General features: G+C 45.8%; 1 protein-coding gene across 2 annotated transcripts in view; it reads right to left on the bottom strand.

Annotated features, from left to right (window-relative positions):
• Cdyl2 (chromodomain Y like 2) overlaps positions 1-21,270 on the bottom strand; it is a 151,050-nt gene that overhangs the window by 13,943 nt on the left and 115,837 nt on the right. For both annotated transcript variants that reach the window (XM_074055598.1, XM_020179757.2), the window contains 2 exons: positions 15,544-15,761; positions 5,441-5,613 (listed from right to left, as the gene is read on the bottom strand). In XM_074055598.1, coding sequence (XP_073911699.1) covers positions 5,441-5,613; positions 15,544-15,761 — 391 coding nt within the window. The remainder of the gene's footprint in view (positions 1-5,440; positions 5,614-15,543; positions 15,762-21,270) is intronic.

Below are 21,270 nucleotides of genomic sequence, written 5' to 3'. Positions count from 1 at the left end.
AAATTGGGAGAGGCTGCTGGGCTCCCCCAGGGGCATTAGACTTCTGCAATCAGGGCTAGAAGACGGGGTAGTATTTTCTCTCCCTGCCCTTCTGCATCGTGCAAGGTTACAGCATGCATCTGTACCTACAAAACAGAGTCACCTGCAAAGATCTCTACTTCCTTTGCCTTTCCCCTCATTGCTATATAAGATCTATAAAATTTTAATATTCATCTGGACATGGGGGAAAGATTCAAGATGCCTAGTAAAGTCAACCTTCAACATTATTCTCAGATGGAAGATTGAAAACTACCAAGAACCACAAGGATAAAATCCAAATGCCTGTGACCTTGGTCTACCTTGGATTACAGCTCTAGGCTTCTCTCATGTCACTCCTGACCCTATTCACTGTGCATAGCCACACTGGCCTCTGAGAGGTCTTAGAAACACTACTATCACAATGTGCAATCACCCTACTAATTATTTGCTTGCTTATTCACTTGTCTATGAATCCTTTTTCCCTTTAGCTCCTTAAGGACACCCATAGGTATGCCTGGAGTACTGCTTGGCTTCCATCCATATTGAAATTAGCACTCAGTAAATGGCTGTTGAAGAAATACACATCTCCCAGAAGGAGAGCAGAGACTGCAGAAGTATAGTAATGACTGGCCAACTGTTCACAAAATTCCTTTTCCCTTCCTCCTTCTTCCTGGGACTACTGGTAGACCACATTGCCCAGCCTCTCTTGCAGCTGGCTGTGGCTGGGTCATCAAGGGCTTCCCAACAAAATGTGAGAAGACACAGGTATCACTTCCAGGTGCACACCACCCATCAACCATGAAGTCCTCCATAGTCACCTAGATGAACCCAACAGTCTAGGAAGAGGTGGAGGCACAGGATGGAAAGGTCTGGGTTTCTGAGTCACCATTTTGAGGACAGCCATGAGCTGATTGGTAACATGTGTTTTAGGCTTACATATGCAGGAAGCAAATTTTTATCACAGTTGAGCACGTCGAGCTGATTTATCCCTTCTCAGTTGCTATTGTTCCTCCCCTGAACTCTTATCAAAATATGTGGGTAAGGCCAGGCACAGTGGTTCACACCTATAATCCTAGCTACTCGAAAGGCAAAAATTGGGAGGATCATGGTTTGAAGTTCACAAACCCCATTTCAACCAATAAAAGCTGGTCACGGTGGCACACACCTGTCATTCAGCTGTCTAGGATGGCCTCGGCATAAACGTGAGACCCTACTCAAAAAAGAGCTAGAGTAAAAAGGGCTGGAGTGGTTCAAGTGGTAGAGCACTGCCTAGCAAGTGCAAGGCCCAGAGCTCAAACCCCACTACTACCAAAAAAAAAAAAAAAGGTGACATCATTGTGATATACTGAGGTCAGAGACAACCGTGAGAAGACTGCTCCATGTTCTACTGGGCCAAGAATATCTAAAGATCTACATGAATTATCATGAAAGCCTTGCAGCTCCGACCCAGGCTTGCAGCATCACATTGCCTAAGATGGTGGATTCACCTCGGTCACTGCCGGCCCCTCTGCAGATGATCCCCCAAAAAACACAGCTTCAAAGGAAGAATCCTGGCACCATGGCTCTCTGATGCCTGGCTTTCCACTGGCTTCCCTTCCTAACCTCATGGTTAGATTTTAGGATAGGTTACAGGCTCATTTTTACCACTGTAATCAGCCTCTCTGATGCAATCAGTCATCCACACGTCAGCCCTTCAGAAATGGACTGCAGCCCTCATCCCCATCTGGAACCTTCCTTTTCAGGACCCCAGAGCCTTTCACTCTGTGGTTTCCAACCTATGCTCTGTGCAGTGGCAGCAGGGACCCTCAAGGAAAGTGACAGGGCTCAGGAATACAGAATTCCCATCCTCCCTACCAGATGCTCGATTTCATTCTAACCTGCCCCCATTTCATTTCCTTAATATGATAATGTGGTGTGAGGTCCTCCTCTCATCCTTTTTCTCTCACCTCAGGCAGAAGATCTCTATCACAAGGGCCCCATGAATGTGGGAGACAAACAGCAAACAGGATATTGCATTACAGACCTGCAGCTCAGATATCTGATCCGAGAGCAATGGCAGGGCTAGGCTCAGGATTGCTTGCTGTCATCCTGAGGGTCCAAGGCCATCACAGTGACCAGGCCTTCACAGCTTCCTCCTCTCAACCCAAGCCCTACCATCTGTTTCCTGACTGCGCTGGTGGGTTTCTCTCATGTGGCAGAATGGGCAGGAACTTCAGAGTCTGGCAGAGTCAGGGTCAAGTCTCAATGCTGCCATTCACTAGTGGAAGGACCTTGGACAAGTTGCCGGGCCCCTCAAGCCTCATTTGCTCCCTGTGTAAAATGGAAATGCCAGTGCTGGCTCCCCACAGGGCTGAATGAGAATCACATGAGACGACCCACACAGGGAACCAGCACGGTGCCTGATACACGAGGAATGCTCAATCAGGCTGTTATTATGGACTGTGCATCTGTACATGGCTTTCATCCAATGCACAGTGGCCTGTTATCCATTCACCCAGCCTAGTGGAGACTCAGAAGCAAAATTCTGCTCATGGGGATAACCAGATCTCACCTGGTAGCCTTTTCACTGCCAAGGCTCAGAGCCAGGTCAGCTAGTCAGGTCCTGCGAGCACCAGGCACACACAGTGACTATTAACCAAGCACCTTAGAGAGGTCTTCAGGAGCCTACTCCACAGTCAGACTCGGCTTAACTACAACTCGTGGCTGGAAGTAACAGCTGTCACAACAACAATAATAATTCTTTACGCCTGTTCTAAGTGCTAAGTGTGTGCCAAGAATAGTTCACATTGGGTATCTGATTGCTTTTCATTCTAGCAACCCTCCAGTGAGGCCAGGCCCAGTGTTTTGATGGCCCCATGTTCCAAATGAGCCAATAAACTTGTCAAGGTGAGTGACATGCTTAAGCATGCACCACATGCAGGCGCAGAGGTGGGTGAGAACTGGAGTGGCCGCTAGCCTGTGTTCAACCTGAATGCCACACTGAGTACACCATCCCAGTACGGGTGAGTGCCCCTCTCCCTCAGGATGGTCCTGGATGAAGGCTGCTGCTGAATGAGTCATTGGAGCTCTCTGACACCTGCTAGTCCATTCATGCAGCATCTGCAGAGGGAAGCTGGCACCTGGTCCTGTATGTGTTTTCTTTAAGCAAGGATGAGGAGCGGGTAGGAGTAAGGCTCAGGGCAGGCTGGGTCAAGTGATCAGTCCTGCAGAGCTCTTCCTAAGAGAATGGCAAGGGACGTCCACAGGCCAGCTGGAGATCAGGGACAGTCCATGTCCACAAGATGGTTCCCTGCTGGATTATGAATGAAGTTCTTTCCCAAGAGACTTCTCAGCCCATAAATAAGTTAATACACCTGGGAAAGGCCTTACAGCGTGGACCAAACTTTGTTCAAACACTGTGCACTTCGCTCGGTTCATTCGGGTACTTCTCTGGATGTCCACACTCTGCGGAAAACATGCCACTGCCACACCATGTGCCCAGCTCTAAAGAGTGTGCTCCCAGGGAGCCCTCCAAAAGTGGGGCAGCAAAGAGACTCCTTAGCAGGGTCTGATGGGAGAGCAAGGTCTCTCTCTGACCCAAAGGCACTCATCACTAAGTGGCCACATTGTCTGTGTCTCCCTCTGTCTTCCTACAAACCCCTTGCCCTGCTGATGTCTTGATCCTCTCCTTCTCCATCCCCTTATCCTTAAAACCACCTTTTCTCTCTTGCATAAGGGTCTTTCTCTTTTTCTGTTTTGGTGGATTGAACTCAGGGTCTTGTGCTTGCTGGGAAAGCACTCTGCCACTTGAGCCATGTCCTCAGTCCTTTTAGGTTTTTTTTGAGATAGGTCTTGTGCTTTTGCCTAGGACCATGATCCTCCTACCTCCACCTCCCAAGTAGCTGGCATTATAGATGTGCCTAGCTTATCCAGATCCTCTCCTCTCCTCTCCTAAGGGCAGTTCTCTTTGAAGTTGGAGCAAGCCCACTCTAATCCAGGATAATCTCATTTCAGAATTCAATCTTAATTACATTTTTAAAGACCCTTTTTCCAAATAAGGTCAGCTTCACAGCTCCTGAGGTTAGGATGTGCACATATCTTTGGGGGACCACCAGAGGTTTGTATGCTGGTGAGCTGTGTGTGCATGGATGGAAACCAGCAGCTACAACAAACAGTGAATGCCTCAACTGAAATTCGTAAGCAGATGAAGACTACAGCAAGACTTTCTGCCAGTCATAGAAATGGACACTCATTTTTCTAGGGTGCGTTCTATTGGTCCCATAAATGAGGAGAGAAGCATCTCTGGGGACTGTTCTGCTCCACTTGACTTATGAGAAGACACAGTGGAGAAGCAAGAACAAACTGTCATGGAAGGAGCCAGGGCTGTGCCCAGGAAGTCCAGGCGTAGTATAAAAGCCCCACACTGTCTCAGTACCAGTGTCTAGGCTTCTTGTGCTCCCTGAAAGAATTCTGCGAGAGGAAGCACATGGCTGCTTCCCCAAAGCAGAACTCGGAATTCCATACATAAGGACCCCAGGGTCCCCTGGACCTTTGTCCCTCAGCCCCCGTGGCCATGTGGCAATCAGCCTTGTGTGATGCAGCCACAGGACAGTGCAAGTGGAGGCCCCAGAAAATCTCCAGCACCTGACTCAAGGCTCTGTGACACCATGTGCAATAAGCATTCATTCCCAGGAGCCCAACGGGCATTACTGAACTGTCTGCTCCCTGAGCAAGGCATAATAGTGCAAGTGTCTGCCCTCTCTAGAGTGCTCACAGAGTGACAGCTGTCAATCACCTAAATAGCCCTGCCTAGAAATCACTCTTACTTGCTTTGAACCCTGCTGTAAAGAGCAGGGTGTGATGACCCTCCAGGTCCCAAAAGGGGCACTGAGTATTGGCACTGGACATCACCTTAGTTCCCCGCTTTTGCCCCAAAGGCAGTAAGACAGGGGGCAGTACCCCCACCTCATTGGGTCTGAAAATGCACAGCTGCCCAGGCCAACCCCACCCTTCCTATTATGGAGTCATGTCAGTTCCAGGACACAGAAACATCCAAAGAATTCCACCATCCAACAGAAGGCGGGAGTAGTGTGCATAATACATGGGCTTTACCAGACACAGGCCTTAAAAGGAAAAAAAAAATCTCCTTTTGATCGAAAGAAGGAAAATGAACTCTAACTTGGGGAGCAAAGTAGCCCTAATTTTGGCAGGAGTAGGGCTGTAGATTAAATTTAGGATGTTTGATGAAAAGTCAAAGCTCAGGTACACAGCAAATCATTTTAAAATAAAAGAATGTCCCAGGTAATGAATGCATGGGACATTCTTGTGTGAAAGCTTAAGATTCTCTGTTGTTTGAAATTCAAGTTTAACCGAGCAGCCTGTCTTCTTATTTGACAAATATGGCAGTAGGAGCCCAAGGTGTGGGGACAGAAGCTGGGCTCACCTAATGGCCTCTGCAATTCGAGTGCTCTCCTTCCTCCGGTCGCTGGACAGCCGGCCAATCAGGTAGGAATAGTCCAGGCCACTGCAGAACACGCTGCCCACTGCGCTGAGAAGCAGCAGCTTGCTGTCATCGGTGGCTGCATTGCACAGCGCTCGCCGCACCTCCTTCATGATCTGCAGGTACAGGTGAATTTGAGAGACATTAGTGTCTCTCCTGGAAGCCAGCCAGAGGCCTGGCCCACGCCCAGGGTAGAGCAAGCAAATCTGCTTCTGCCTGTGTAGGGAGTCTCCTCTGAATGCAAGTACACATCCAGGCTGAGGAAGGCATCTTATCAAAACCAAAGCCTTCCAGCACCATCCCCAGAACAGGAGGAAGGGCTAACAGAGAGGCCCTGTGGTCACTGGCTTGGGTCTGGGAACCTGGCTGAGAGTGAGTCAATTCCTACAGATCTCTGCAAAACCCGTTTCTGGCATTTGCTCATTTGAGCCCTTGACAAGATGTGGAAAGATATTCCTGTGCCCAGCCCACGTGAGACCCCCAATCCCTTTCCAGTGGCTCAACTTCACTGTACTCCTGCTCATCCTGAATGTAGCCTGGACTTCCATGTGGTTGTAGGTGGCCCATGGTAAGTGGACTTCAACACCAGAGCTGAACCCTCCGGTCCAAACTCTGGCTTTTCCATGTGCTAACTATGGGGCCTGAGGATTGCTGGTCACACACAGCTCTTGGTCTTGCAGAAGTGGGGAATCACAGCACCCACTTTCAATGGCCACAGTAAAGAATAAGTGACAGAAGACACTGTGGCTCTCTGCAGGCTCACATTCCTGTCAAGTATGGTGAATTCTGGAAAAAAAGCATCTTGTTCCTCCTAGTCACACCACTAATGGGGACATTCTACTTATTATAACCCACTATACTGTGGTTTTAATAATGACAAGAATGGTGCCTTATTCTTCACTGTATTCGTGAAGCCTAGCACAGTGCCCAGTATACAGTGAACACTCAATAATTGCTTGTTTCAGACACAATAGCTCTCTTGCAGCCTTTCCCCCAACCTCAGGAGAGAAGTGACCAGTCTGCTTTCTCCCACCTAGAAGCCTTCAGTGCAGGCAAGGCCACCTCTTGATGCACCTTGGCCCTTTTACCTAAGGCCCTTCATGAAATGGCAGTCTGGCTGTGGGAGTGACAGGGTACAAGTTTTGCCATGCACAGCAGAGAGCAAAGCTTTCTCCCTCTCAGACTGCAGAGGTTATCCAGGAGCCAGGTCTGCAGATGACGTCCTGCCACACACATGCTGGGTACAGAGGCCAAAGCAGCTTCCAGGACCTCGAAGGCTGACCAATAGGTGAACTGACCCCCTGTGGTCCTTCACACTCTCTGACTCCTTCCAACTGCAACCCTGCAGTGAACACCATCCACACTGCCTACACAATTTCTTGGTAGCCTGGGCATTCAGGATGGCACACAGCAGGATGGCTACACTGCAAAACACAGGCTGAGACAGGAAGAAAGTCTGTGCCAGAATCTACTCCATCATTCACTAGTCCAGCCCCTCTGCCACCTGTCCCCCACACCACAGTCAGAACAAGGCACTCAAACAAATTTCTTACAGGAAAACTCTCCCTTGAGAACACAAAATTCCAAGTCTGCTCTTTGCATGAAGTGCTGAGTTATCATACCATATAGCAGAGAAATACCCAAGTTAAAAAATAACATGGAAATTGGACATGGTTTAGTGATATCCCTGACACATTTCATTGAAAGAAATGTAAAAGTAGTCTGGAGAGAAACTGAAACTTAGACTGCATGAGAACTACACAGGAAAAGAATCCCTACTGTGAATGAGCTCACAATCAAAAATCACAAAACACTAAAGGAAATCAGCATACTCAACAAATGGGAAGGCTGCACAACTTTAAGTAATATTGATCTAAAAGATTATAAGGTACAAATGTTGAAGATAACCCAAGAGAAGAAAGGAGACATGAACAAGAAAGAAGAAAAGAAAGAAAGAAAGAAAGAAAAGAGCATGGAGAGAGAAATTTAAGGGGAATAAACTTCTTGCAATGAAAACCAAAGTTGATTATCAACTGACTAAATGGAGCTAAAGGGAGAATAATAAGTAACAAAAGATCTGAAGCAACTGCCCCAAATCTACAACAGAGAAGCAGAGATGGGAAATATGAATGGGAGGGAAAAAACAACTAAAGTCACAGTTTGAAACGGGTGCTGCAGGAGTTTCCTCCAAAGGCCATGGGGAATAGGGTGGGGGTGGTAGGGTGGAAGATCTAAAGAGATAAAGGATGAGAGCTCAGTAGAAGACAGGCTTTCGGGGAGGTGCCATTCTCCCATCTTCCCCATGTCTATAGGGCACCTGCATTCCTAGGCTCCTGACCCTCCTTCTACCCTCAGAGCCAGCAATGGCCAGCTGAGTCCTTCTCACCTTTGATTCACGTTGTGTCACTTGATGATGACTCTCCACATCTTCTTCTACTCCTAGGACACTGTGATGACATTGGGCAAAAAATCTCTTCATCTGATAGTCAACTGATGAGCTTAACTCCTTCTGAAACCTGAACTCCCTGACATGGAGGCTAACATACATATCCATAGGTTCTGGGGATTAGGACAGGGACATCTGTGCAGAAGGGATATTAGTCTACAAAAAACAGACCTGAATTCTGAAATCTAAGAACTACCACAGAAATAATAATAAATAGATTATTATTGATCTACATTAGATCAAGGGCAAACACAACAAGGGGATTGGACTATGAGCACATGATAAAAGCGAGAGCACACAAGGGAGGGGTGAGGATAGGTAAGACACCTAAAAAATTAACTAGCATTTGTTGCCCTTAACGCAGAGAAACTAAAGCAGATACCTTAAAGCAACTGAGGCCAATAGGAAAAGGGGACCAGGAACTAGAGAAAAGGTTAAATCAAAAAGAATTAACCTAGAAGATAACACACATGCACAGGAAATCAATGTGAGTCAATGCCCTGTATAGCTATCCTTATCTCAACCAGCAAAAACCCTTGTTCCTTCCTATTATTGCTTATACTCTCTCTACAACAAAATTAGAGATAAGGGCAAAATAGTTTCTTCTGGGTATTGAGGGGGAGGAGCGGGAGGGGGTGGAGTGGGTGGTAAGGGAGTGGGTGGGGGCAGGGGGGAGAAATGAACCAAGCCTTGTATGCGCATATGAATAATAAAAGAAAAAATAAATAAATAAAAGAGAAAAAAAAATAAGAACTACCACAGAAATAATAATAAATAGATGCCTGAACACACTGTTCTTAAATTTCACAACAGCAAAGGCAAAACAAAATTAAAGCTTAATTAATCCAAAGGCCAAAGAAAGCTTACTCAAAAGGGTAAACTAGGTGTGACTAGGTGTGGTAGCTCACACCTGTAATCTCAGCTCTTCTGGAGGTAGAGATTGGGTAGAAATTGAGATGGTTCAAAGCCAGCTTTGGAAAAAATTAGTGAGTACCCCCCCCACCCCAATCTCAACAAACAAGCTGGGAGCAGAGGTGATTCCCTTCTGAAATCCTAGGTACAAGGGAAGCACAGACCGAAGGCTGGTCCTGACCTAAAAGTGCAAGACCCTACTTGAAAAATAACTAAAGCAATGAAGGGTGGAGGGTGTGGCTCAAGTGGCAGCAAATATGAGACCCTGAGTTCAAATCCCAGTGACACACACACTCCACATACATACACACACACATAAAAGAGGCAAACATTTGATTCAAGGCACAAGTCTAAAAAACAGAAATAAATGCTAGATGAAGGTAACAAACCCTGCTTTGCAAGGTGTTTCACCTAACTAAATTATCATTTTCAGTACAGTAAAATTTACCACACACTTAGATCCTCATAAAATAACAAAAAAGGAGTGTACTTCAAGAAGAAGAAAGCTGCATTCAGAAGGAAAAACTAGGTATGAGGAATGCCAGACTTCAGCAAGGAAACCAGAGCCTGAGCTGTCAGTCAACGCAAGAACAACCACAAACACACCGCTATGGTCTGGGTCCCATGCTTTCCCCCAAGGACTTGGTCTCCGGCCATGGTGCTGACGAGAGGAGGTGAAACCTTTAGGAAGTGGGGCCTCATGAGAGGAAGTGAGGGCACTAGGGTCAGGCCCTTGGAGGGATATACAGCCTCTCTCTCTGCTTCGCTCCACCCACATTCCCTGCAGGCCCAAAAATGATGGGGTCAAGTGGTTATGGACTGAAACCTTTGAAACCATGCACCTAAATAAACCTATAAACCTTTTCTCCTTTAAGTTGTTTGCCTCAGGTATTTTGTCACAGCAGCAGAAAGTTGACTAACAATCAAGATACTGGTACTGACTAATTTGAGGGAGGGACTCTGTGCAAGGTAGAAGTGTACTAGCTGCCATAAGGTTGTGTCAGATGAGAGTGGGATTGACTACAGACAGAGCATGCTAAGGTTATCTGTCCCGGGGCAGTGGGACGGGATAATTACATTTCAGCTTTGCTATGTGTACACAATTTAAAAACATACGAATTACAATGAATGGGAGAAATAAGGAAATCTCAATCATTCTATTCAAGAGACGTTAGGGAAGGAGAAAGATACATGCAGAAGGCACGTGGTAATAGAAACCCACGTGGTAATACTCACCTGGATGGGGCTTAGCATCTAACAGAAGAGACGGTATGCAAGCAGGATTAAAACAGGATTCATGGAATCATTAATGATTCAACAGGCATAATATATGGTCGGGGCGAGTTGCTCTGAGAGCATTACTTTTTAAACTACATTTTAAAAGAATGCCCACTTATTTGGGGTTTGGCTTGTTCTTGTTTTTCTGGGAGTTTGAGGTGCACCATTAAGCTATTTATTTGAGATATCTGGTTTTTTTGTTTTTAATGTAGGCACTCAGCTCTAAACTTTGCTCTTAGTGCTGCCTTTGCTGTATCCCTGAGGTTCCGGTGAGTTGTGTTTTCATTTTCATTAGATTCTAGGAATTTATTAAGCACCTAGAAAAGCCAAAATTGCATCAAGCAATTGTAATGTTACATTCCAAATGAGAATGAGACTGGGAACAGCATCCCAGTATGCAGGAGAAGCAATGACACCAGAAAGGTGAAGAGAGTTGCCCATGGCCATGCCAGCAAGAAGCAGAACTGTGGTTCTAATCTCACCTCCAAACCCTTTCACTTTCTGTGACTCCATCCTGTAGGATGATTTAGCTAAATGGTTGCACTTCTGGGGAGAAGGGAGGGCCAGATGTGGGTCAGAATGGAGAGCCAGATGTGGGTCAGAATGGAGACTGTCCAGGACTGAGCCTGGATGGACAACAAGAGGAGCACAGACCTCACTAGCAAGGCACAAACCATATATGTTGATTCTGAACATCGAAAAAGCGAAGTCAGTCCTGCAGGTCCTTTAACCCATCTGCCTCCAGAAACAGACCTGTTTTCACCTAGCTATGAACTCTGCTGCCCTGAGAGGCAAATAAAGGAAAAGCCTACAGCAAAGAGATAAGCTACACCTCCACACTGACTTGGAGGGGAGCCTCTCTGCCCAAGGCCAGGCTCACTGGTAAGTTAGTGAAAACAGAGCCAGACAAGGACAGCGCCACCTTTATGAATCAAATCAAAACTAAATTTATGTTTTATTGATACAACAAAAGTGCAGACTATATTATTTCTTCATTTAGAAAAAGTTATACCTAAGGCCAGCAGTGGTGGTGCACACCTGTAATACCAGCTATTGGGAGGTAGAGTAGGATTGTGGTCTGAGGCTAACCATGAGCATAAAGCACAAGACCCTATCTGAAAAATAACCTAAAGCAAATGGAGCTGGGTATGTGGCTTAAGTGGTAGAATGCCTGCCTAGCAAGCACAAGGCCCTGAGTTCAAACCCCAGTACTGCCAAAAAAAAGAAAACAACACAGAAAAAGTTACACCTAGTTAACACATCTTCCCTTTGCCTTTTTAATTTGAACAGATAGTTGTCTGAGGTTCTGAAGCAGGCTAAAATTAAGGAAAGGTCAGGACTCATACAAAGTTAATATTGCATTTTGGACTGACCACGCTCTGGCTCAGGGGCCACACTCACCTGGCCTGGGAACCACCCATGCCTCTCCCACTCACTGACTATTGGATGGGAATCACTGGTTCCTCCCTTCCCATAGGTTATCGTAAGTTTTAAAAGCACCTGGAGAAGGGAAGCACACTCACTCTGCCTACAGATTCCACCTGGGTCCACCATGCTCCCTTTGTATTTCCCTTCTCTAACTTTTAATAAACTCCATTCACACCCATGTGTCCTGCCATGGACTCTTTCACGTGGGACACAAAGAATTTGCAAGTCTTCTGATCAGACTCCACCACTCCACAGACTCCCACACTTCCACCCTCCTGAAAGAGCCCAAATTGTATAATGTAACTGGTGTATTTAAAGTAAAATGTTCTAAAATTACTCCGTGCTCTTTGGTCCTCTTACACAGAATATACTGGTACATGGGATCTAATTTTCCATGGTCACCTGCTGGCCTATAACAGATTGATCCACCTTAGAAGCCCTTCTATATGACTCTGTAACAAACAGTCACAGATCGCTGTGCACTTCGAAGTCCTAAATGCATCCTTTGCATTCACTGCTTTGTCAGGTCCTCCCGGGCTGCTGCTGCACCTGCTGTTTGCATCTGCCAGAGCGAGCCCTCTCCCCCATACCTCCAGCTTCTGGCCTGCCCTGGCTTGGAACGAGGTAACCAAGTTCCCCCCATGTGGGTTAGAAAGCAGAGTAGAACCACAGTCCCTGTCTGCACTTAATATGAACTGGCTGAGAGCTGGTCAGCTCCGGCCATCACAAAAGTGGCCACTTCTACAGGGGACTTCCCCCACTCCCTGTACTTTCCTACACTCTCCCTCTCCCATCCTCCCAAACTCTAAAACCACATTGTGAGGCTCTGTGCACATCCTCACCTGTCCACAGCAGACCCCAGCCTCTAAGATGGACCCCACTCACCATTTGCTGGAATCCACACTCTTCTGCAACACCCTTCCCTTGAGAAAGGACCTAGACCTCGTGACCTGCTTCTACCAACATGCCAGAGTGATGGGACGGGACTTTTTAGAGAAGGCCACAGCTACAACTTGGCCATCCCCTCGTGCCATCTCTCCTTGGTCCTCTTGCTCTGTGGGAAGCAAGCTGGGTGGGATAAGTTGCTCTGAAGCCTACATAGCAGGGAACCACATTGTCAGCCAGTGAGGACTGAGGCCTGCCAATCCCCATGTAGGTAAGCTTGGAAGGGGACCCTCTGTCCCCCAGCTGAGCCTCCCATGAGACTGCAACCTGTGGGAGACCCTGGGTTAGAGGCTTCCAGTGAAACAGCACCTAAATTTTCCAACCCACAGAGATCACACCATAGGAATGGCTGTTGTTTCAAGATGCTAAGTTAAGGCAGCTTGTTACACAGCAATTGACACCTAATGCAATCCCTCAAAAGTTAAAGTGGTACTTAACTCCTCTGTGTACCCCATACAGCATGTAGCCGCTGGGTCAGAGACCTTCATGCCATGGAATTTAACTAGTATCTACCGAATTGAGGGTAGGTGGTCTTTACCCCTCTAGGATGTGCAATCTAAAATACCACACAAATACATGTCCATTAACAACTGTGAAGCTGCCTAAGGGAGGTGTGGTGGGGGTTGGGGAGAGAGAGAGAAAGAGAGAACACACACCAAGAACTTCTGTACATTGAGGGAAGCCTTTCTACCAGGTGACAGATAAGCTGAGATCTGAAGAAAGAACAGGAATAATGAAACGTGACAGAGGCTGGTCTAGTCATGGGGGTGGGCACATGCAAAAATGCCAAAGCCCTACAGCAAGTGTGACAGGAAAGAAAGCCGGGTGATTGCAGTGCAAGTGTGATAGGAGGTGTGCAATGAGGTCAGATTGCACTGGCCTCGCAGGACACAATGAGGGCTCTGCTTGTTAACAGAGTGATCGGGAGTCATTGACACATTTTGCACTGGGTGTACTGATCAGAGTTACATTTCCAGCAGATCTTTTTTCCTGCCTTACAGAGAACCAATTACAAGGGAAGCATAAAAGTGGGCAGAGCTGTGAGTGGGTAATTACAGAGGTCCAGACAAAACAGTCTACTACTTTGGACTTTAGTAGCTGAGATGAAAACAGAAACAAACACAGCAGAGAGTGATTCAAGAATGAAAGTTCATGTCTGTAATCCCAAATACCCAGGAAGCAGAGGTAGAAAAAATCTCAATCTGAGGCCAGTCTAGGCAAAGTTAGTGTGAGACCCTATCTAAAAAACAAACTAAACAGAAAAAAACTTGTGTGGGGGGGGCGTGACTCAAGTGGTGAAGCACCTGCCTAGCAAGCTCAAGGCCCTGAGTGATCTCCAGTACTGCCAGAAGGGAGGGAGGGAAGGAGGAAGGGACAGAGCGAGGGAGGGAGGAATGGAGGAAGGAAGGATGGAAGGAAGGAAGGAAGTGAGGGGGAGAGAAAGAAAAAAGAAAGAGGGAGGGAGGGAGGGAGGGAGAGAGAGAGAGAGAAAGTTAACAGGCCTTAGGGAAGGCTTGGATGGGGAGGGCAGGACAAAAGGGGTGACCTGTCCCTGTGGATGCTGGTGGTGATGTTGGCTGGGGCTGAGAGCCTTGAAGGAGCCAGGAACAGGGAACAGTTCAGGATCCTCTCCTAGTAGGGAAGTGGACAAGATTTTAATCATGAACACTCTGTACCACCTGTTTACTGGCTCTTTTCCGGGGACATTTTTTGTTAATCTTCCAGTTCTCTGCTACTTTCTAGGCAAGAGAAATATAATAGCATACCCACTGGCCTCAGAATCTGGGGGGGTACACCCAATAATGTATGAATTTCTACGTATGGCCAATCCAACCAATGTCACATGTACAGGCAGAAAACAAACTGGTTGCCTCCCCTGTGCCCGGAGCTATGGGGGCTCCGCATGCATCCTCTCTAGTCACACAGAAGACACTGTCATTTCTGTAAATGAGCAAGCTCAGAGAAGCAGAGTGATTTCCCAAGGTAACAGAAGTGGTGAGCTGGCAGAGGCAGGATTCGAACCCTGGCTTTCTAGACTCCAAAATCTGCATTCCTTCTCTAATACTACCTCTTCCTTTCAGTGCTATCTTTCTTTTAGGGCTACCTTACCCAGGCAGCCAGCTCACTCACATCGTCACTCCACTTTGCTTGGCACAGCTGAATTTCCCAGATGGGTAACTCTTTCTCTTTCCCTCCCATTCTCCAACAGAGCAACACTGATTAGGAATGGATTCCCCACCCCCACATCAACTCCACCCACAACTCGGCAGGTAAGGCCTGGCCCACTGCACATCAGTAGCTCACAGTACAGCTACTGGGGTGGGTGGACAGCAGATACCATGCAAAGCTGCTCACAGAGGCAGAATGAACCAGGAGGTACCACTTTTACTCAACTTATTGAGAGAAAATGCTGTGCCTTTTTAAAGCACGCTTTAAAAAAATGTAGTCAAGTAGAAAAAAATCCAAGAATTGGTCTCATGCGGCCACATCATGATGAGCCTAAAGTAATGGGTTTCCAGGCATGTGAGCATGGGCAGAGCCCCTGGGTAGAGCTCATATCTGGACTCCTCCAAGTCCTACAGAGAATCCCTACAGATGGAGGAGGAGGGTTCCCCAAAATGCCAAGCTTACAGGACAGCCAACAGCAACCACAAGACCCCTAATCTCCAAAGGCATCAGTCATGGCTCCTCCTTCATGATATGTCAGTCATTCCAGACTGTCACGCCCACTGTGCCATAAAAGAACCATCATCTACGTAAATAAGACACATGATCACAAGTTGAAGGACACAGCACTTCCTAACTCTGTCCACTTCCTGGGCTCCCTCAGTGTGCTAGATCCTCTGGGCAAGGCCAGGCAAGTCTATGAATCCCAACCCGGATGAGCAGGTGTCCCTTTGCTATGCCCACTGTGACTTGTCTATCACCTTCCCTGTCTCCACTGCTATCATGGACAAGAGAGTGCAAGAACAGAAGAGGTTTGGAGTCAGCAGTCCTCCCCCACTCCCCACCCACCCAGCCTGTGTCCTCCATGTACCTCGGGTGTCAGCGAGTTGTTATCCGAGGTCTGGCTGGAAAGCAGGATGTGCGTGAACCCCTCCTCCTTCCGTACGACAATGTCTCGAAACCGACAGTTGCTTTCATTCTGACGGACGCTATACCTGAGCCTCTTGTCAAAGACATAGTCCTTCTCCGCCTCCAGCTTCCTCTTCACAGAGCTGTGCAGGTTCAGGCTGCCGTTGGTCAGAGCAGAACCTTCCAAAGTCAGACAAGCAAAGTGAGAAACTGCAAAGGCCACAACTCACAAGAATGCAATCAGAGAACTCTAGACTTTTGATGGAAAGGCTCAGGTGTGGCTGGGAGCCATCTATGTTCTGGCGGTGGAAGGATGAGGGACCTGGAGCTTAACTGCTGCATCTTTAATTCAGAAGAGGACCTAGGAGCCTCTCAGGGAAGGGCCTCACCCCCTCCCCAGCACATCAGCCTGTGAGTACCCAACTTCTACTTGGAGTCTTAGCAACCAGGAACCCACTGAGCTCTGGGGAGGCTGACCTGCCCAGTGGCAGACACTCTGACTGTTAGAGGATCTGTAGCAACAGCATTACTAGCTGCCAGCTTTATCTGACCTGTGCTATGCACTAAGCACCATCCCCAAACCCCTCATAGCACCATCCCACTCAATACAAGAGCCAGAGGTGGGCTCTGAGACTTCAGGGCTTCCCTGATGGCCACGCCAAGCTGAAAACTGAGGAGCAAGCAGGGTCCGTATGTTCCCCTCCTCTCCTTGTCCAAATCAATCAGAACAGCACTGAGTTTTTACCTTACATCTCAGCATTCACAAATGGCCAGAGTGCCTTGGCAAGAAAGATCTGAAGACTAATTAACAAAGTCTTTTCCTGGGGTACTCCAAGAAAGCATGCCTGTGCCCAGGCCCCAAATCTCTGCCCTGAGCAGGTCTGGGAAGAAGAGCCCATAGGAGCTTTGAAAATACTTGCCAGCCAAGGCAAGGAGAAAAAAGAGAAGACACAAATCACCAATATCAGTGACGAAAGAGGCTCACCACTTTTGACCTATGGACATTGAAAGGATAATAAGGAAATACTATGAATGACTCTCTACACATTTATTTGAGAGCCTAGATGAAATGGACCAATTTTTTGGCAGACATCAACTTCCAAAATACACACATGGGGAAACACATCATCTGAATAGACCTAGATCTATTAAATAAATGGAATCAATAATTATTAGTCTTCTAAAGGAGAATTCACTAGGCCCAAGTGAATGGTATCAAACATTTATGGAGGAAATATACCAATTCTTCACAGTCCATCCCAGAAAACGCTTCCCAACTAATTCCATGCGTCCTGCATTACCCCAGTACCCAAACAAGATAAAGACACCATGAGGAAAAAAAAGGAATTCTCATCAATATGGATGCAAAGGTCTTCAGTGAAGGGTTAGGAATCAGTGCCAACAACATAAAGTATACACTACGAACAGGATGAAAAGCTGGCTTGCCATCTGAAATCCAGTTGGCGTAATCTATCGCATGGGTAGAATAAGGAAGAAAAATCATAGGACAGGGTCAGTCGATGCACAGAAAACACGTGACAACTTGATAAAGAACAGCTACAAAATGCCTACAGCTAACATCACAGGTAAAGGTGGGAGACTGGACACTCTTCCCTCGACATCTGAAATAAGGAAAGGAAAGGAAGCCCTAACTCTAAGTGCACAAAGGAAATAAAAAGCTACAGACATTGGGAAGGAAGATGGCTTTCATTTATGGATGGCAAGACTGTCTATGTGGAAAGCACCAAAGAGTCAAGAAACTGTCCATTCCTGGAATGAATAAGCAAGTTCAGCCAGGTCACAAGATACAAGGTTAAGAGACAAGGCAGGTACTTTCCCATGTACCGACAATGAGCAATGGACTGTTGACATTTAACAAACAATACTATTTACAACTGTTTCTACTACTTACAACAATGTGATTTACAACAGCATTTACAACACTATTTAGTAGATATTGTACATATTGTCAAAGCAATCTTAAACTTTCTTTAGGAAGGAAAAAGACCTAAAATAACCAGAATAACACTACAGACTATGAATAAACTTGGAGGACTCCCATCACCCAGTTCCAAGATTTCATATAAAGCTACAGTAATCATGGCGGTATGGTACAGGGAAAAGAATGGACACACAGATCAATGAACAGAAAACACCAAGAAACAGACACACACAAATACAGGCAAGCCATCTTCAGCAAAGAAAGGTCAGTTCAGTAGAGGAATGGCCATTGTTTTTAGCAAATGGTACTAAAACAAACAGATGTCCATCTATGAAAGAAAAAAATGAATCTAGACACAGACTTCATTCCTTTTGTAGATTTAAAAACACCCTCAAAATGTAGCATTGGCCCTAAATGTAAAATGCAAAACTTCTAGAAGGTAACCAGATAAAACCCTGGAGACTTTGGGTTTGGCAATAAGTTTTTAGATCCAGCACCAAAAACAATTTCCATGAAATAAAAAAAAAGTATAAGTTGAACACTATTAAAATGAAAAACTTCTGTTCCCTGGAGGGTCAGCAAGGAAATCAAAGAGATAAGCCATATACTGGGTGAAAACATTTTGTAAAATATGTATCTGAGAGGTTCTGTATCCAAAAATACAAAGAACTCTTTAAAGGGAGCTGTAAAAAAACCAAACAACACAACTTAAAAATGGGCAAAAGATTTGAAGATACACCTGACCAAAGAAATTACCGAGATAGTACGTTGAAAAATGTTCACCATTGTTTCCCATTGGGGAATTAAAACCCACGTGGCTGTCATCACCATACACCGGATCACTCACGTCCCACAACATAACACCACCAGTCGGGAGTGAGGAGATGGAACGACAGGGACTCTCATTCACTGCTCATGGGAATACAAAATGGTACGGCTGTTTTGGAAGGCAGTTTGGTCCCTTCCTCAAAAGCTAAATATACGAGTTAGGTATATGAGCAGTCACCATGTCTAAGTATTTGTGTGGTAAGACTGGAAATCTTATACCCCTGAAACCATATGAAACACGCAAAAAAAAAAAAAAAAACCCTGCAAATTTATCCGCAATTGCCAAAAGTGGAAGTAACCAATATTTCCATTTATGGGTGGACAAATGGACACATCTATATAATGGCAGATTATTTGGTGACAAAAAGAAACCAGGCATCAAGCCACAAGATCCAAGTGAATTTTAAATGCATACAACTAGGTAAAAGAAGCTATTGTGGAAAGTCAGAACATTATATGATTCTGATTATATGACATTCCAGAAAAGGCAAAACTGTGTAAACGGTAAAAAGATCAGGGGTTGCCAGGGGTAGCTGAAACACGAGGGACTTTTTTTAGGACAATAAAATGATTCTTTATGATACTCTAATGGAGAATAAGACATTAAGCACTTGTCAAAAACTGAAGAATCTTGCAGCTCACAGTGAACCTGAAAGTATGCAAATTGTAAGATATCATTTAGGAGGTTGATGGAATGCTGACTGTCACAAAAGAACCTTAGGGTGTCAAATACATATGAAACGACCTCAAGGAACGTTGCACGAAAAGGTGGCGATATACGTAACTTCAGAAACAAGAGTCTGTAAAACTAAAAAGGAAAAACAAACCATCCGTGCTCCATACTCGGGACAATATGCAGAGTCCCTCAGAGGTATGGCCTAACAATTTTGACACCACTGCACTCGTGTACCGCTGTTGAGCAATTCGTCAAATGGGTAGCAGGCTGGGGAACAAGGTTGTCACCACTGCAGTGGGAGTCACAGGTAGGCAAAGGAAGGAGGTCACAACAAGCCATGTAGTGATGGGTTAGATTTACAGACATCATGAGCAAACTCATGCTCAGCTGATACACATATGATACCTACATATGAGACTGTTTGTAGGTCAGTGCATATACACAGGTTAGTGCACACAGGTGTGCCTCCTCACTCTGTCACCTGAGAGCGCCCAGAATCAGTGATGTCCCAATAGCAAAGAGCACAGGCTGAGCCCAGATCTTGGCCTCCATTACCATTCTCAAGAAAAGGCACCAGAACCAGATACCAGTGGCTCACACCTATAGTCCTAGCTACTCAGAAAAAAGAGATTAGGAATGTGGTTCGAAGCCAGCCCAGGCAAAATAGCTCACAAGACCCTATCTTGAAAAAACCTATCACAAAAAAAAGGGCTGGCATGGAGGCCCAAGTGGTAAGAGCACCTGCCTAGCAAGGCTGAGGCCCTGTGTGCAAACCCCAGTGCTGCCAAAAAGAAGAAAAAAGAAAAGGCAACAGGGATCCCCAGAGAAGGGGCTGACTCCAGAGCTAGGCAGGAAACCTGCATGATGAGCTTGTAGGACCAGAATGGAAGACACACTCAAATACAATCAAATAACACAACCCCACAAAAATGGCACTATTAAGAGGACACAGGAGCCACAGGAGAACTGCCTACGATCAACAATACAATTTAGGCAACAAAATGAAGAAGCATTATATTGTAACTGAAAATATAAAATAGCTATCCATGAGTCCATACTGACACCAATAAAGGACTGAATAAATAAATCAATGCCAAAGGAGAGACAAATCTCCCATGCAGAATTCTAAGTAATTCATGTAAATACTCCAACATCAAGGCATGGACTCTTATGTCTTCACTCCTTAGGTGTGACCTATGAACACTGGCTTCCTGCTCAAGAGGACAGTATAGAAAAGAGAAGGTGCATAACCATAAGGTAAGGAAGCAAGGCCAACATCAGCAGTCAAGGTCATGTCCACAGTACATACCTGTGATATGATGTGATGACAAGGATACTAGTCCTCTTAGGGTCTTCCCCCAACCTACAATCCTAGCGTGATCATGAGAAAACCATCAAACAAATCCCAATGGAGGGACATCCTACAAAACACCTTGAATTTCTTCAAGTCTCTGAAGGTCACCAAAAAGAAAGAGCTGGACAAGGTATTCACACCTATAATCACAGCCTCGGGGAGGATGTGATTCAAGGTCAGCCTGGGCAAAAACTTGATGAGACTTCATCTCAACCAACAAGTTGAGCATGCTGGTATGCACCTGTCATCATAGCTGCTGAGGAGCATAGGGAGGAGTATCATAGCTCAAGGCCAACCTGGGCAAAAGTGCAAGATCCTATCTGTAAAATAAATTAAAGAGAACAGGGCTGGGGGGTGTGGTTCCAGTGATAGAATACTTGCCTAGCAAGCATAAGGCCCTGAGTTCAAAACCCAGCTACAATAAATAAATGGATAAATAAATAAAACAAATGAGTAAGTAAGTGAGGAAAGTCTGAGAAACTGTCAGAGCCAAGAGGCACGTAAGGAGACAAGATGCCTGAATGTCATGCAGCATCCTGAATGGGGTTCTAGAACAGCATTAGGTAAACACTAAGAAGGCCAAATAAGGCACGGACTTCAGTTCCTAATAGTATATTAATATTGGCTCATCAATTTTAACAAAGGTACCCTACAAAAATGGTAAGACATGAGCAGGTGCACCTGGATGGGGTTATCGGAACTCTGTGTTAGCGTTCCAATCTTCCTTCAATTCTAAAACTATTTTAAAATAAAGCGTATTATCAGGAATTTAATCTTTAAAATGAAGAACATTAAACAACTACACTTTCCAGGTGATTCTGATTTGTGTGACACTCACACAAATCTTTGTCAGGATTTCTGCAGGATTGGGGAGAGGGGCTGCCCCATC

This window comes from Castor canadensis, chromosome 15 (genome assembly GCF_047511655.1).
Source record: "Castor canadensis chromosome 15, mCasCan1.hap1v2, whole genome shotgun sequence".
Classification (NCBI taxonomy): domain Eukaryota; kingdom Metazoa; phylum Chordata; class Mammalia; order Rodentia; family Castoridae; genus Castor; species Castor canadensis.
Note: the sequence above shows the minus strand (reverse complement) of the source record. Positions and strands in the feature narration are given on the sequence as shown.